Source organism: Alternaria arbusti, assembly GCF_024043155.1.
Source record: "Alternaria arbusti strain BMP 1465 chromosome Unknown scaffold_6, whole genome shotgun sequence".
Taxonomy (NCBI): domain Eukaryota; kingdom Fungi; phylum Ascomycota; class Dothideomycetes; order Pleosporales; family Pleosporaceae; genus Alternaria; species Alternaria arbusti.
In genome coordinates this window covers 1552132-1569671 of record NW_026249946.1, presented here as the reverse complement: position 1 = coordinate 1569671, position 17540 = coordinate 1552132, and the positions used below count along the sequence as shown (strand labels likewise).

Here is a 17540-nt window from a genome sequence, read left to right as displayed (position 1 = left end):
TCACCACCACACTGCAAAACGGAATTTTCGGATTAGTTATTGAGATGCTCAATGCTCAAAATGGTGTTAGTAGGCTTGAGCCGCTTGATGCGCCAATGGAACTCGAGATGCTCGGGTGTTGCCGATTTCCACGTGTGGAGATTTTCTTCCCGTGCCGGGTTGAGGTTCGTGAGCAAAACGATGCGATGAAGGCAAGGTAAAAGGGGACTTGAAGGACGAGAATGAGTCTGTAGACTGTGAGTACATCTCCCAGATCGACGCGCATTGATGCCGGGCTCGCGCTAAGAAGGATTAGCAGCTGTTGACGCAGTGTCGGCAGACCCACCCGTGGACCTGGGCAGTCACGACACTGGTAAATCTGATGCTCTCCAAGCGCTCTCCCACGTCGATAACGCGTCTATAAAGGTGATTCAGACCGTACTCATCGACTATGCTGGGTCTTCTCTTTCCACTCATAGCATGAGCCGCTCACGCGTAACAAGAAATCTGACTTGACAGCCCTCATGCCCTCGCACGCCCCGAGCTGAACCGTCAACTCATCAATATGCCCCATGAGTCTGCCTCCAACATTGACTTGATGAAGATAAGTCACCCCTTCTCCACGCGTCACCGAGATCAGACCCTCTAGAAGTCCGATACCTTAGAAAGCCATGAATCTACTCACACCCACGAAGTCATACTCTGTGACTGAACGGGAGTATGGCGAGTATAAAGAGCGTTGGAGACAATGGCAGAGAATAGACATCAAAGTACTCAATACACATCTTCTATCTCCAGTCTGCAATCGAATATACCAAACCGACAGACTTCATCCGTCCACCCAAAGACCTCAGTCCACAATAAGGAACAATGTCGATCAATCCGGGAGCGATGGCACCCCCACGAGTACCAGAGCCTTGCGTCTTCAAAAGGGCAGGAATCTGTCCTCAGTTCGTCGGAAACATTCGTCACGGCGACAAGCCCGATGCCTGTGAATATTGCGAGAGGACTCTGCCTTCAAGTCTCCAGGAAGCGCTGGATGCGTGGAAAGAAAAGTGGGCGCCTGGGGATCAGCACAACAGCAACATAGCCAAAGAAGCGATGAAATTGTACGACACGCTCCAGAAGCAAATCACGAAATTGCAAACCGACAATGACGGTCCCGATAAGGATGGCAAGTTCCCTTGCGTGGGTCGGCAGATGTATGTCTCTTGGCTCCAATACATTGATCCTCGAAATCCGGATTCTCGTGGTATTTTCACCAAGGGATTGTTGAAGGCAAGAGAAGAGTGGATTGCAACAGAACCACAATACCCACTAAAGCACTATCATCCTTGTAGCCGTGTCTCTCCTCAGTTCAAGTTGTGCGACTTGTGTGAACGTGCGGTAAGGGACAGCAACGACGCCGGACTCAAGGAGCTTTTCCATGACAACGGAGTTATGAAGCTAGAGTATCTAGAGAATGAGGATCTTTTACTCGGAAGGAGAGATTAATTCAAAGAGGGCAAGCAATACAAGTAATTTCGTATTGACAGCCTCATAGGCGGAGGATCGAAGCTCAATGTAATGGACGGAGGAGACGATGGGTTCTCTTATGTTTCCAAATCATACCCGTGCAGGGCACGTTCACTTCCTTACAACAGTCATTTCCGAACAGTCATCTACAGAGTTGGAGGGGGCGAGGGGACGTTTTCCTATACTGTATGTTACAAACGGCATCCGTGCTGGGCACGGTGCAAACACCAACAATTACTCAATGAACAGTCACACATTGTATGACTACAATGCATGGTCATTGCATCTTCCGATAAGTCAGTGCTCACAACTCAATTGCAAAGCCGTCAAGAAATGCGATATCTTGATTCGATAAACCGCTCTCCCTCGGTAAGGATGCGGAAATAGATTCCTTACTCAACAAACAGTCCAAAACGATGCAACAATGCGACGATGCGCGCGATCTGCCTAGAACCCAACAGCAAGCATCAACCCATACCCAACAGTGATAATAACACAGAAAGTAATAATACTCGCCGGCACACCCCTCGTCAAAAAGTGCTTCACGGCAAGGTAGCGTTGGCCGGTACGTTGGTCTTCCATCATAATCGCAGCTACGTTTTGTTAGCACCAGAATTCCATTTCCAGAAAAAAGAAGAGAAGACGACTTACTCATATTAGGAAACCCACTAGTCGGCAGCCCCATCGCCCCACTAGCCATCAACACCGCGCCCATAACCAGCAGATTAGGATGCGGCTCGGGCATCTGCTGCCCGACCTGCTGCACAAGCGGGAGCACAATAAGTGCCGCAACGGTATGACTGATAAACGTAGCGACCACACCAATGAGTGCGCAGAACACGACGAGAACGCCGTAGAGACTCATGCCCTCGACGCCGGCGGTGATGGACTCGGCGATGGTATGCAGCAGCCCCGATGAATTGACTGCTTTACCGAGGGAGAGGCCACCGGCGGCGAGGATAATGATGGTCCAGAGGAAATTGTTGAAGTCCTCTTTAGTTAGAATGCCGGTGCCGAAGAAGAGGACGATGGGGATGATGGCTACGACGCCCATGTCGCCGAAGATGGATTCAAGCTGGTGGCTCACGCACCACAGGACAATGGTCACGAGGGTGACGACGCTAATGAACCATTGCACGCCGGTGAACTTGTCCTTCAAGGGGCGGATGGGGACGATGCTGGTGCCGCGGCCGGGTTGGAAGGTGATGAGGAGGAAGACCCAGATGAGCAAGATGGAGATGATGCAGACGGGGAGTGCGACGAAGAACCATACGCCCCAGGAAGGTTCTGGGTGCATGTTTTGCAGCGCGATTAGGTTCTGGGGCGAGGCGATGGGGGATGCGGCGCCGCCGATGTTGGAGGAGAGGGCGATGCCCATGAGCAGCGCTTTGGTCATGTCGGAATCGGCGGGGAGGTTACGGAGGATGGGCTGTGATGTTAGCTTTGTTAGAAGGGCTGGAAAGGTGGTGACGTACCTGGATGATGGAGAAGCATAGCACGGGTGCGGCAACGTTGCTGATCCACATACTGGCGAACATGGCGACGAACATGTTGACTACAAGGACGGTCCTTGGCTTCGTTCCAGCCTTGCTGAGGACAAAGGTAGCCATCATCTTGGCGATGTTGTACTTTGATAGCGCAGCTGCAATCGTGAAACCACCCAATAGCAACATGATAACTGGCGTCCACATGGCAGAAAAGACGTAAGACGCGGCTGCCTTTGATTCCAATCTGCGGTGAGGCTCCACATCGCTTCGGACTACGTTCAGTGTTACTGCGAGGAAAGGTACCAAGAGCGATGTGACGAAGAGCGGTATAGCCTGTGGTAATTAGCATAGAACTGGACATTTCAAATACTCTGCATACCTCGGTGGCCCATAGTAAACTGACAAAGATCACCATGGCCAGACAGTTCTGCTGCTCAGGCGCCTCCATAATGGGCACCACTAGCAGCACAACGAAGACCGCTATACAAGCAAGCAGAATCCAAAAGGTCCTGCTGACGAGCCATTGCGGGCACCTGTATCTACCAATCGGCGTATCCACCTCCTTCATGTCTGATTCGACCTCGTCTCCCTGCCGTCTAATCTTGCCGCCCGTTGTGTCGCGTCCGAGCAGTGTATGGCTGATACCGATATTGGCCGCTTGCGCTTTCCGTTCGATTCCAATCATCTCTCGCCAAACTGTGTTTCTCTCCCACACAACGTGTTCTCGCAGATGTAGTCTCAGCTCGCGCTTCGCCTCTACGATGTCGCCCTTTGTGCCGATCTGCGCGTACGCTTCTTCCATGCGCTCGAGGTTCCGCGTGAGCGTGTCCATGGTGCTTTGCTGGAAGGGATATGCCGGGTAGACGTATTTGTTCAGGTATGTCTTTTTGAGTTTGCGGTCCATGATCTTGTCGTACTTCTTCAGCACTTTTTCGAAACCCGTCTTGTTCAGCTGGATGAAGGATCGCAGCTCGCACAGCAGAACGTAGACACTGACGGCCCGCTTCTTGAGCGACACGCCTTCGTCGTACAGCGCTGAGAAAGCCATGTCGTTGTAGTCCTCGAATGCGACGCTCGTCTTCCGTCTTGAAGATACGTGCGAGGCTGCCATGTCTTCGTCGGTCGTCCGTCTGCGTCGCCGTTGACCGTCTGGGCTCTTCTTACGCAGCTGTACGGTCTCGTCGACGTCTTCGTCCGAATCGTCCTCGTCTCCATCTGCCTCTGCGCCGTGGTCTGTTGATCGCCCGCTCGCACCGCTCATGGCCCGCGGTCGGTTGAAGCCGATGGCCTTGAAAACACTTCCGCTGCGCATCTTCTTCCCTGGTGGCGCATTCTCGTTCTCCTCATTGTACTCTTCCTGGTGGTACTCGAACAACTCCTCGTCCTTGAGCAGGGCCTCCATCTCCTCGAAGATCTCATTCTCCTTGAGCTTGTAGAAAGACGTGACGCGCTCTAGTTCCGTGTCGAGGGTATTCGTGAAGACCTTGTCAGGATCGTCGGCATCCCCGTTGAGGAGTGGTGAGGATTCGGCATCGGTATGCGCCTGCTTCTGGTTGAGCTGCGTCTCAAGGCTGTATATTCTGTACACACAGTCTGTCAGCTCTCGATCTTACTAATACTTCCTCATTCCCGCCGGGACGCGCCACGTACTGCTTCTTGAGGTTGCTGTAGGCAATGTAGTGGTTGCTCCAGTCCGGCACTGCATTGAACTGCAGGCTGTGGGAGAACTTCATCTCGTCGGCCTCGCGAAGCTGCTCGAGCTTCTCCCGTCGCTTTTGTTCCCTCTTGGTCTCCCGCCGTGTCTCTTTTGGGGTAGGGTCGAGTGGTTGAAGCTCAAAGGCTTGGATGGGCGCAGCGTCACGGTAAGAGCTCAAGGCGTCCAGGGTGGAGGCTTGCGGGTTGTGGAGGAGCAGTTTTAGGCAGTCTTCAGCGAGAAGACGCTACGACAGGCAGGCTAGAGGGCGTAGTCGCAGGCGGTCAGGTGGCGTGCAGCACGTGGAAATGCGGCATTGAGATGTGTGGGATTGGCGCGGAACCTTTCTCGGCGCTGGCCTGAAGATGTGGATGCGCTTTCGTCACCGCACACCAGGGCCGCGCCGGAACACATGGGCCGGCCATTGGCCCTCCGCCGCGCTCCCGCACCCACACCTCCCACGCCCATACACTGTCTCGGGATACGCGACAGGTAGCGTCTTCGTGGACCGTCACGCGCCTAAACCCCACGTCCATGGGAAGCAGCTTCCGTCTCGTCTTCAGTCGACTTCAGTGGAACCTTTGCATGTCCTCGCGATGGCCCGCTTCTGGCCGCGGCTAGTCATTGCCTGCATCGCACCCATGCCGAAACCACTCGACCTGCATCATCGTTGCGCATAGCTCGCCCGCGATCCTCTGCGCCAATCACGCTTCAAAACGTGTGATGTCTGGTAGATCGTCTGTTGAGCCTCACTTTGACAAAGACAGTTGGAGAATCATGTTGAAAATGCGTGTAGCGAACATTGCTTGAACTTTTATTCACTTTTGGGCTATATACAATCATTTGCGTGAATAACATCATCGTTTAAACTGTAGAATGTTAGCAATGTTCAGTCATCTTGGATACTGTCAGACTTACACCTCAGGTCCCAGCCAATCTTGGGTCCTAGCTTGGGCAGCTCCTCCGCAACACTCTGCACGTCCTTGTCACCACGTCCAGACACACAGATGACAATGTCCTGGTCCTTGTTCATCGTCTTGGCCAATTCAATGGCGCCGAAGACGGCGTGGGAAGTCTCCAGCGCGGGGATGATACCCTCAAGCTGGGACATCAGACGGAAGCCGATGAACGCCTCGGCATCGGTGCAGGCAATGAACTTGGCGCGGTCGCTGTCCTTCCAGCTGGAAAGCTCTGGGCCAACACCGGGGTAGTCGAGACCAGCAGAGACCGAGTGAGTCTCGCTGATCTGTCCGTGCTGGTTCTGGATAACGTAGGTACGCACGCCGTGAAGCACGCCCTTGGTTCCAGCGGAGAGTGTTGCACTGTGGCGGTCTGTGTCGATACCGTCACCACCAGCCTCAATGCCGAGAAGCTTAACAGACATGTCCTTGGAGAAGGGGTAGAACATGCCCGCGGCATTGCTGCCACCACCAACGCAGGCGACTACAGCATCGGGAAGCTTGCCACGCTTGGCCTGCATCTGCTCCTTGGTCTCGTTTCCGATGATCGACTGGAAAGTACGGACAATCGTGGGGAAGGGGTGAGGACCGATGGCGGATCCGATGATGTAGTGGGTTGTGTCGAGGTGGACGACCCAAGCGCGCATGGCCTCGTTGACGGCATCACGGAGGGTCTGCGCACCAGCCTCGACAGCAACGACCTGCGCACCAAGCAACTTGATGCGGAAGACGTTCAGGGCCTGACGCCTGACATCCTCGGCACCCATGTAGATGGTGCACTTCATGTTGAACTTGGCGCAGACGGTGGCTGTCGCAACACCGTGCTGGCCAGCTCCAGTCTCGGCAATAATCTCAGTCTTTCCCAGTCTCCTGGCGATGAGTACCTGTCCGAGAGCGTTGTTGATCTTGTGACTTCCGGTATGGTTCAAATCCTCTCTCTTCAACCAGATGTTAGCACCTCCAGCGTGCTCAGTAAGGCGCTCGGCAAGATGCAAATGTCCTGGTCTGCCCATCCAGTCGTAGTAGGATCGGTATTCTTCCCAGAACTTGGGGTCTTCGATCGCTGTGTTGAAACCTTCCTCGAGCTCAGAAAGACAATCCATGAGAGATTCAGGCACATATTGCCCGCCGAACTCGCCGAATCGTGCGGGGAACTTGTGCTTCTCGTCAAATCCGTTCTGCTGGTTGGTTCCATTCGCGCCGTCCGTCTCGTCAGTGTTGAGCATCTCCAGTTGGTCGGCGAGACCGGGGCCGTCTGGTGTGTCGGCATCTGTGATGACCTTGTCGACGTGGACGCCGGTGGGCTCCTTGGCCTCGTTCAATGTCTCAACAATGCCAACCTCGCGAGTTGTCTCGCGGGTGCTCTTGCCGCAGATCTCGTCGCAGTACTTCTCAACTGCCTTTGCGCCCTCTCCTGCTGGAGCCTTGATCAATGTGTTGATGATCTGGGAACCGATAACGACACCCTCAGCGATCTTGCCTACGCTCAAGTAGTGGTCGCGTGTGCTGACACCGAAACCGACAGCCGCCGGAACATTGCCAGAGTATTTGTGGACGCGCTCGAGGAGTTGGGGAAGGGCAGCGTTCATTGTTCCGCTGGCGCCGGTGACGCCCATACGCGATACGACGTAGATGAAGGAATCGGCGATTTTGCATAGGACGCGCATGCGGTGCTCCGAGGTAGCGGGTGCGATGAGGGGAACGTAGGAAAGACTGCCTTGTTAGCATTCGTCCCAAGCTCGTCTGAATGGTGTGCTTACCCGTAGCTACGGCAGAAGTTCCTGAAGCGCAGAGCCTCCTCCGGTGGCAGGTCGACCATGATGAAGCCGTTGGCTCCGGCCTCCTTCGCATCCTGCAGCATCTTCTCCTCGCCGTAGCTGAGCAGCGGGTTGTAGTATCCCATGAGGAGGACTGGTGCCTTCAGACCCCGCTTCCTCGCGTCGCGGATCATCTGGAGGACATGGCCAATTGTGACGCCGTTCTTGAGGGCTTGCTATAGACACATGGTGTCAGGAAGAGTTTCGGAGGGATGGTGGCGAGTAAGTCAACGTACAGTGTTGGCGGTCTGAATTGCTGGGCCGTCGGCAATGGGATCGGTGAAGGGCATGCCGAGTTCAATAATGTCTGAGCGTGTCAATTAGCTGTCGTCGTTTCGTTCGGCGTAGCAATTGCTCGTCCCACGTACCAGCACCTCCGGCCTCCATGGCCATCATGATGTCTGGCGTCTCCTCTGCCGTGGGGAAACCTGCAGTCACGTAGGTGACGAGGGCAGACTACACACATGTCAGCCTGGACGTCTCATCTGCTTATGCCAGATCATACCCTGCCCTCCTTCTTGCATTGCGCAAACGTCTTCTTAATGCCGTCCATGTTGCTGAATACCGAGTCGAAAAGTTGGAGTGTGTGACAAAAGCACAAAGCCAGAAGCTGACTTCCTTATAGATGAAACAACTGTGAGTCACAGTATGGGCAGTCGTAAGGGTACGCGGAGATATCGGGGTCTGGTATGAGTCTTGTGTTCGCAATTTATTGAGGGCCGAAGGCGGCGTAATGCCCCTCCTCTCCGGCATTAGCGGCTCAATGGGGGAAGGCGCGCGAACATCATTCCTTCTAGAAGCAAGTCTTACCAAACTCCACACTTTTTTCAACTCATACACGTCATTGCGAGACTCTTTTGTACATTAGACTACAGGACCCCGTTTAGAGTTGATCAAACCTTGTACATTCGCTACATCTGTAGATACAGTGTGCAGCTCGGTTTTTGACACTCGCCGCTTCAGTCATTTGTGGCATCCGCAACTTTTCCGAACTTTGTTCTCATTGACCGCGCGATCCTCATTAAACCAACCCTGGCGCCCGCATGCCTTCATGAAGTTCCAACAGTCATCACAGACGATGTCATCCTCTGCCGCGGGCTTTGTGCACCGGAATACACCAGGGACCTCTGAGCCTTTCATTCTCTTCCAGGCTTCGACCACGTCTGCCACCATCTCGCCATATCTGTCATCCGTGTAACGCTTCCGACGGATCACGCACGTGCGGGGCTTCTCGTTGTCTGCGTCGGTCCACTTGAAAAACTCGTCGGCCTCTGTGTGTATGTCTCTCCACGGACGTATGAGAGCAGAATGGGTCCAGAGACAAGATCCGCACAGCCCTTCACCAGAGGTATCTGCGCGACATCCAATTCTTTTTCCATACAACGGGCACGATTCCGATGGGTTGTTTGCCATGTTTCGTGAGTGTGGGTGGTCTGGACTAGGCTTCGTGATGGCTGCAGCTTCGCTAACGATCCGGGCGTTGACTTGTCGGGGGCGAATAGAAGAAAGTTTGAGAGGCTTTGTTATAGAGGCCCTTAGGGGAGAGAGAGAGAGGGATATCTCCCGAAGGTAAAAGTTCTGGTGTTGATCGAAAGCAGAACCGGAGCGAGTTTTGTCACTACAAACATGATGTCTAGTATGACTGGGACTTATGACTACTTGGAAGTACAGTCATACATCGCGGTGGCATTGCGCCTCGCACAGACGTAAAGGGTCGCCGTGAACATGATCTTTTCTGGAGGTGACCCTTACCAAACACCACTTCCTTCCCTTCCTTACATACCTCATCACTCTTTCGCACAGGGCCATCATCGTTGTACGTACAAGACATCGACAAACCATAATTCGAAACGAAGACTGCGGTTCCTGGTTCTTCACTGTAGAGCACATCCTAAAGACATTGGCTGGGTTCATTGTCATGCTACATCTATGATCACGGAACATGTGGATGAGGATGACACAGGCACAAGTCACCGCTCACCCAACTTATTCTTGGATCCGCCTTCCTCTGTCCTCAGTGTCGCCTCCTCCGTGGCAGCACCTTTATCCTCCAACGCAGGCTCCTTCTCGCCTTCGCCAATGAACTTTGGAAGCAAGTGTTTGCCATCTTCCGAAAACATCTCTTTAACGGGATTTTGGCCTTGCAAATCAGACAAGCATTTGGCGCAGAGTTCCGCTTCGCCGTCCACGGGATCACATATGACGTAGTCAACAAGCACCAGGTCATTGTTCTCATGCGACCTGTCTTCGTTCCTGTAACTCCTGAGATCCTTAATAGAATCCACCCATTCGTTGCCTTTCTTGTCGGCCCTGAAGCGTTTCTGCCGGAAGACACAAAGATGTTTACCGGGTGGCACTCGTTCGAGCTGGTCTTTGTACATATTGAGATATATTTTCTCCCGCGACTCCTCATTTATCGACTCCAACATCGACTTTGATATCAACTCTGGAGGGTGCAAGGCGATCTGTTCGAGGTTCCAATACATGATTATCGGATGTGTGTCTTTGCAGTAGGAACATAGCTCGTCGCCATCTTGCTCTGAATTCCTTTGTACGCAGATTCCGAAGTCATCGCCGCCGATCGAGCATTTTGGCTTTGTACTTGTCGACATCATACGATAGATGCTTGTGCAACGGGCGTGAGAAGTCTTCCGTCTTCGAGGACTCGCGCTGCTTTCGGGACCAAGGACGTGAGGGAGATGGATTTGTGGTATGTGGTGTAACTTTTGTCGGCTGTCTACTCCGCCAGCTTTTGTACTTGCGGCTCAGTCATCGATGACTTGATCGGAACATTGACTGTGGCTGCTGTACGATGAGTAAAAGTTCAGGTTGTCGAGAAGAGGCCAGGCCGGAGTGAGTGTCTCGTGGGTATGAATCAACACATAGAGCTGACTGTTGACAAAGATCACCATCTACCGAAAGCGTGGCGACGTCTGCGTCGAAGGTGTGCAAGAAACGTGATGATGGTACCCGATGAAGTGATCTGCTGAGGTTGCGTCGTCGATAGTACCTCCACGATCACACACCATAGTTGCGGGAGTCACTGATGGCACGCACCGACTCCAACACTATGACCCCTACGCAAGACCATCTTGCTCCATTACCACACCTCCTCCTAGTCTATCGCGCACAACTAGGTCTCCATACACTAGCTGGCAAATGCGATGGTTACTACCGCCTCGACATACGGCAGCGCAAACTTAAACATGGTCAACTCAGGAAGTTCGGACTTCTAGGTAGTCGACAAGCCGTCACCAAAGGTCCAGTTGCAGCCCACCAGACAGCCCACCCACCCGCTCTAAGGACAGCCGAACACAACATGATAACTGAAAACCCAACTCCGGAAGAGCGACAGCTCATGAGACCCGATGAGCATGTGGTCCAATCGGGACCGCTTGAGGAGACCGTTCGGAGAAAGTCAACTCGCCTGATGAGTCTACCAATCTTTGTCGCGTCGAACTGCCTCTCCAATTCACGCCTACGCTGCTTTCTCTTCTCCGCAAGATACCTGTTCAAGAGGTCAGTCAGCATCGAGACAGCTTTTGAGTCTGGACCAACCTCCGCTTGACACGCATCCAGTCGCGCCACACCAACCATCCAAAGAGGAGCTTCTTTGCACATGTGCTAATAGACGATTTCGGAGGCCCAGATCGTGCGACTTCGATTCTCCCACAGACTACGTCTCCGTCAAATGCATGCTGTTGTCCGTGAAATCTGAGTAGGTTCCAAATCAGCGTCGGGAACACGTCGTCCCAAAACACCATCTCAATTTCGGCAATCTCGAGAGGAAGTCTTGTTAACGCCCGCGCGATGTCATCGAGTGTTCCATCAGCAAGGTTGATATCTAGGAATAGAGCGGAGAGAGTAAAGATGCAGGACTTTTCTGCGGGAGTCAAGGTTGTGGGCATAGTCTGTGCGATGGTGTGTCGGCGAACACCTGCAAACGAATCTCATTAGGAAGAAGAGATAAAATGATATGTGGGGAAATAGGTAGTATTTTTCCTAGCAAAGGTGGTAGCTTCGTAGAGGGTCCACGGGTACCGCGGTTCGAGTTGAATCCATGAATCCATACGCGAGCGACTCCCAGCAATCCGACCAATTCCTATACCAATACACTCTCAAAGAAAAGACAGCACAAAACCATCACTGTCACGGTATATACAGCCAGCCAGAACCATACAGGCGTCCTTTTCCTGCATCCCGACGCACTTTGTTCATATCGATTAGCAATAGAGTTGGCCTGAAAGCCTCCAGACCAGAAGTATGAACAGCGATAGTCGATCAGTTGCTAGTTCCCTCTTGCGACAATGGTGGTTACTGAAACATTGAGAAAAGGCCGTTAAGAAGAGTTGTGAGGCATGCTACTGCAAAGCCCGGCTCAGCCGCTACTTTACTCCTGTGCGCCTGCTTCTGAGCGCTGCTACCAGCGGAGATAACGTGCCTTTTAGGTCCATTTTCGCGTTGGTATATCCCGCGGAGACTTGAACTTCTTTGTCTCGATGTGCTTGTTTTGCGACGCGATTGTAGCATCCAGTAAGTGAAATGGCTTGCGGCTCCCTTGCAATGTGCCGTTTCTTGTGTGTTGGTGTTGATGTTTGGCTTTCCGATGCGGAGGAATGTGATTTAAGCCCCAGTCGTGTCGTCTTATCAACCGCGCTGTGAATACGATATAGCTGTAAGGGCGGCCTACCTCTAATTCCGTGCCAAAGGTAAGCACCAGAAGCAGTAGCCGTAGGTGTGGTACTGTCGCATGTTCGGAGAACTCACTGTCGTTCGCCAGTGATAAGCTCGTGTGCCGACCCAGGGCTGTGATCGAACCTCATCTGAGGTGTACGGAAAACGGATTGAGGGTACTCGACGAGATGATTGACTCAGATCGGTTCGTCGATAGCGCTGCGATCACACCCCATAGTTTCGGCGCAGTATGCCCCACTCCGTATCGAAGTACCGGCCAAACCCTCGAATCTCGCACATACGATTGAAACACTTCTGGCAAAGCTGATTTCTAAACCTCGTCCTGTCGCAGCGTCCATCTCTCCTTGGATCCTTTTCCCAGCTTGGGTCCGCCTCACCCTGCTGATTCCGCGGTCCAATCTTCCAGTTGCTGTCGACGGGCCGTCTTAGCCGTGGGTCCTCGAAGACACACGGAAACCCCACTCGGTCGCCATCGAATTCCGAAAGCCAAGGGCAGGCTTGCTCTCGTGCTTTGCGGTAGCATCGTGCACACAGCTGTCCGCGATGCCGAACTGTGCCGCAGAGGCGGGAGTCTTGGGGGTTGAAGTCGTTGCGCCATGCTGAGAAGCGGAATTCTGGATCTTTGCAGGCGCACAGATACGTCCAGCCTTTTCTGATGCGTTCGGAGCTGTCGCGCTCAAGCTGGTGCCTGTAGACATCGATGCGGTACCTCAGCAACGGCTTGTCTGGATGCGCTTCGGCCTGCTTGTACAGTGCGTCGAAGCTCATGTTCTTGCACCATGAACATATATTTGTTCCTTGTTCTTGTCCTCCTGGACGTGAGCCACAAGCAGTACCGAATGCACAGTGTGGCTTCGGCGGCGGTGCTAGCATGACAAGCAGATCGTACAGTGGTACACCTTATCTGTTAGCGTGGCCTACAACCTAGCAGAGCGACTTACCAGGTCAGGTCCTGGTATGGCTTCAACTCGTTATTGTGTTGTAGCCTTCCACGTCATCATCCGACTCCTCACTGCCCTCCTCCGAACCTGCCGACCTTGTCACCAGTTTGTCTGCTTCTTCATGGCATAGGCCCGTCGGCGTGAAGAACTGGGCGATTCTGATCTTCCGCAAACGCCTTCTCCAACACCTGGTACACGCAGTACCTTTCTTGCGGACAGAAGGGCAGTCCAGGCGAGTGCCGCGGAGGTTCAGGTCATGTAGTCGCCACCTGCAGTGCTGAAAATCCGGATCCTCAAAAGCGCAGAGATAGCGACCTCGAGCTTCGATGTTGCGTTTCAGAATGTGCTTGCGCGCAGTTTCTTCGTTGATGAGTTGCGAGGCAATAGTGTTGGCGTCAGCCCAAACTCGCAATTGTTGTGGATCGTGTCGTTGAAGACAGTCCGCGCAAACCCGATTTGGGACGTAGATTTTCTTGCCGATGCCGAGACAATGAGATCTAGAGACGCACTCGACAATCGGTGGGGGTTTGAAAGTGGATTCAGAAGCTGAAGCCATAGACTGGTACCGAACGTCTAGTAGTCAGGGCTCCCACGCTCACTGGTTTGCGGTTAGCTCAACGTCCTTGCATGTCGGCTTCTGTGATAGGGCGCTCCCGGTATGTGCTCCTATGACGTTGAGATTGACATTCTTGCTGGTCGTTGAACATGATCGAAAGACATCAACTAGTTGATGCTTGCAGGTTCTGCGAGTTGCATTGACAGGTGATGGGGACGGTACTGGACGAAAGCGGGCTGTCGCCATCTCCGGTGACATGAGTTGCGACCAATGCAATCGAGTGCATGCTTGACCACACGGACGCTACGGGCTCAGTCATGGAAGCTTTTTGTGGCGTAGAATGTGTCCGATGTGTCGGTTCAACTGTTACTGGGCGGTGTGATGCGCTGATCATACTCGCTAGGCTACCGGCATGGTAACATGCCATGTGCCTGTGCCGATTGGGTACCACTCGTGTCCATCGTATCAACAGTGGTGTTGCTGCGCTAACATGCAGCTATGATCACCGTGAGGTATGAGACCCGACAAGCCGGACAGGCCAAAGCGGAAGCTAAGCCACCGGTTAGCCCGTAGATTTGTGTAGCTGAACCGGATCTTGTCTACCGCTCGTCGGGAGACAATGGTACTCATCTCATTCGTCAGCTGTGAAGAAATCGCAGCAGCGTGGAATAGACGTTACGTGTATCTTGGACCTCGAACGCTTGAAACCTGTCGTGATTCGATGATGCTGTGATAAAGTTTCGCTTCGAGCATTCTAAACATGAGGAGATCATCGTGCACGGCCATGAGGTCCTTGCTAATGACCCCGATGAAGCCCAAGACGCTGACTCGTTCCGGTTCATCCGCCTCTGGATGCAACATGCTTTGCATCGTGTTCGAGACGCAGTCACTTCAACACCTGCTTTAGTCTTTGTAAACACTGTGTAACCGCGTACTTGCATTGGATCGACCCAGAGTAGAACTCTATCGGATATGCAGTTGTGACGCAATCTGGATCGGCAGTCTAGAAAACGACCTGTATCTTCCGCGATCCATCCTCATCTATGGAGAGTGATATTTGGCCGGTATGAGGTTTTCTGATTCGATACAACGGGTAAATGCGGTGTTTGGATGCCTTGGGCCTGAGGCGTAGGTATCAGATGACAAGTGGTCCTCCTGCTCGTCTGGATTTTGCCAACGCGATGACGAATCTCTCTCAGACTGCACCCATGACCGTAAGTAGCCATGTGGTGCCAAAAGGGCACTAGACGTGTAAGGCCTGCCTGCCCTTCCATGGTGGTATGGGAAGAGAACGTGTGCAACACCGAGTCGAGCTTTCATATGCATAGACAGTCGTTCGACATGGCATCGGATTTGACCGCAACGTACGTCGGCGAATGCGCATTACGCGTGCAGTGGTCCCAGATCGAGTCATCTAGTGTTAATCTTTTGAGCGAAAGGGTGATGCACATCGATTCTTACAGCCGAGACAGGCCACATCTGGCGCACGACCAGCTTCATATGGAGTCAGTGGCTTGGTCACATGTCGTTCGCTCTGGGCGACCCGGGGCACGGGTAGGATATGATAGGGATCGAGACCCTGGTGTGCTCATCCGTTGATTCGTTAATGAAGGCCGTGGTGACTTTGATCAATAAACACCACTTTGCACCTCGCCAGAATCTGTCGTTGTGTTACTTGTAGCTGCGCGGTGTGGGAAGCAAGCACGCAGACATGCATGCTGCAACCTGCTGCACCCGCTTGACGTTCTGTTGTATCAAAGCTTAATGGCCACGGAGATCGCCGTCCACAGAGCTCTGCTCAAACCGCATTGCTGGCAGATGACTGAAGGGTCGAACGGTCATCGAAGTATAATTATTGTGGATATACTACTCCGGAGATTGGGTCGTGCCGCGAATGATCGTGCCAAAGTCGACGTTCGGCATGATTTCGCGGGTTCCCCATGGTTGGAAGCTATGAGGCGCTGTGCTGTAGCATTGTCGTCACATGTCGGCGAGGCTGGATCGCACGAATACACAGGGTGTACAATCCGTCCATCTGGGATCGTACGGGGCGAGCCCTGTTGTGGAAGCATCAGGCGTCGGCTACGACTCGGCGAGGCTGACCTCTCCAAGGGTGGCATTGACCCGCATCGCCTCAATCGAAGTGTGGCGGCTGGCGGCACCGCGCGAAAGTAAAATTGGAAGCTTGCTGGGGTAGCTGTCGAAGGGCTGTTCTGTCTTTGTTTGCGCTGAAAAAACGAACATCTGAAACCTCTTCTCACTAGCGTCCTTTAGCCTCGCGATCACCGACGCGTCTACGGTGCACCGACCTCGGGACGCGTGCACATCATTGCACGCGTAGCCAGCTTGCCACACACTCACACTCCAACCGGAATTACACAATTGGCGACGTCACCTTGGCCACCGCAGGACATCATCATTCGTCTCAGCAAGCGCGAGGCTGGATCATGTGGTCTAGCTTCCTTTCCCGAGCGCGTCCTACCCCTGAGAGAACAACACCTGCAGTGCAGTGCACGGTCGACACGCCGGAAGATGTAGCTGCATCGGTGGAAGACAGACATGTCGATATGTCGGAGTTGCAGCCGACTATTGTTCTCGACGATAGCGGCGACGCCACCCTATTGGTCGGCACCGATTCAGCTGGCCTTCAGCCGGTCCAGGTATCTTCGACAGCCATGACCTTGGCGAGCCCGGTATGGAAAGCAATGTTCGAGCGACACCGGAAAGAAAACGGCGCCATTGAGGTGCCGCTCCGCGATGACGAAGTAGATGCATTGTACATTGCACTTCGGATTGCTCATCTACGCTTCCACGAAATACCACGGAAAGACGGCCTTACAATCGATGCCCTACTCGAGCTCGCTGTCGTGTGCGCCAGATACGACATTGTCAAGCTTGTTCGGCCGTTCCTGGATCTCTACGGATGGGCGCAATGCCACTATCCCGATACGGACTCCGGAGAACGATGCGATCCCGGCTGGTTCTATGTTGCCTGGACTTTTGGCTACAAGGACAGCTTCCAGCGTCTTACCCGGTTTACAGTGAAGAAGATCGGGCTAGATGACGACGGGAATGCTATCATGGACGATGGCCAAAAGCTTCCAAAGTATATGCCTCCAGGGCTTCTGGGTATGAGAATCTCAATCCCAATCGAAACAATCGTGCAGATATGCTGACCAGCCTTCAAGAGCGCATGTTGCAAATCAGGGAGGCTACACTTTCGGCTATGCTGGATGTTCTCTACGACATTCTAGACGATATCATACACGTGTATGTCTGTCAAGTCGATGAATCATGGGAGCCCAAGTGTCGAGCCATGGTTTTGGGCTCCTTTATCTCTTTCCTCTTGGAGAATGATCTCTATCCAGCACGACGGAGAGCTTCCGAAACTCCCTTCAGCATCCAGAAGCTTTACGATCTCGCGCACTCTGCTCAGATTTTGACTTTCGAATCACATGACTATACAGGTATGGCAGCACATATCCGGCGGTCTAGTTGGGATCCTGCAAACGTTACGGCGGAGACTTTCAAAAACAATGGCGGTCTGACTCTGCACAAGAAGTGTTTTGGCGCCTTTCATCTCCGATCAAAGCTGAAGACTATCTATTCAGACATAGGCTCAGCGGTGCTTCAATCTCACATTGAGCACATGGATAAGCAGGCTCTGAAGTAACTTTCTTAGCTCCGACGGCCCGATGAACGATTAAACACGGGAAGCCATACTTCGGGTGATGAAACGCGACGGTTCTCACGCGGAAAATGCCGGAAAATACACTACTGTGTTGAGGACCGGATTTACTGTTTACGGCTCGTAGTCGAATTGAACAATGACAGGTTGTTACGGTATTCCGTCGCTACAGCACGATGACGAGGCTCGGCTCGTACTACCGCGCGCAAC

At 53.1% G+C, this 17540-nt stretch overlaps 4 protein-coding genes across 4 annotated transcripts; 1 reads left to right on the top strand and 3 right to left on the bottom strand.

Moving 5' to 3' along the window:
- Nucleotides 1-1941: 1941 nt before the first annotated feature.
- Nucleotides 1942-8003, bottom strand: J4E86_005750 (uncharacterized protein; the record flags this gene model as incomplete). Its single annotated transcript, XM_051446282.1, has 10 exons — nucleotides 1942-2087; nucleotides 2146-2923; nucleotides 2970-3314; nucleotides 3361-4552; nucleotides 4632-4905; nucleotides 5593-7346; nucleotides 7394-7626; nucleotides 7687-7757; nucleotides 7819-7906; nucleotides 7956-8003. The coding sequence occupies 10 exons, from the start codon at nucleotides 8001-8003 to the stop codon at nucleotides 1942-1944; spliced, it is 4929 nt and encodes a 1642-aa protein (XP_051303049.1).
- Nucleotides 8004-9420: 1417 nt separating this feature from the next.
- On the bottom strand, nucleotides 9421-9983 carry J4E86_005749 (uncharacterized protein; the record flags this gene model as incomplete). The annotated part of the gene is made up of 2 exons (XM_051446281.1): nucleotides 9421-9915; nucleotides 9969-9983. The coding sequence occupies 2 exons, from the start codon at nucleotides 9981-9983 to the stop codon at nucleotides 9421-9423; spliced, it is 510 nt and encodes a 169-aa protein (XP_051303048.1).
- Nucleotides 9984-12349: 2366 nt separating this feature from the next.
- Nucleotides 12350-13018, bottom strand: J4E86_005748 (uncharacterized protein; the record flags this gene model as incomplete). Its single annotated transcript, XM_051446280.1, has 1 exon — nucleotides 12350-13018. The coding sequence occupies one exon, from the start codon at nucleotides 13016-13018 to the stop codon at nucleotides 12350-12352; it is 669 nt and encodes a 222-aa protein (XP_051303047.1).
- Nucleotides 13019-16089: 3071 nt separating this feature from the next.
- Nucleotides 16090-17315, top strand: J4E86_005747 (uncharacterized protein; the record flags this gene model as incomplete). Its single annotated transcript, XM_051446279.1, has 2 exons — nucleotides 16090-16771; nucleotides 16831-17315. The coding sequence occupies 2 exons, from the start codon at nucleotides 16090-16092 to the stop codon at nucleotides 17313-17315; spliced, it is 1167 nt and encodes a 388-aa protein (XP_051303046.1).
- Nucleotides 17316-17540: the final 225 nt, after the last annotated feature.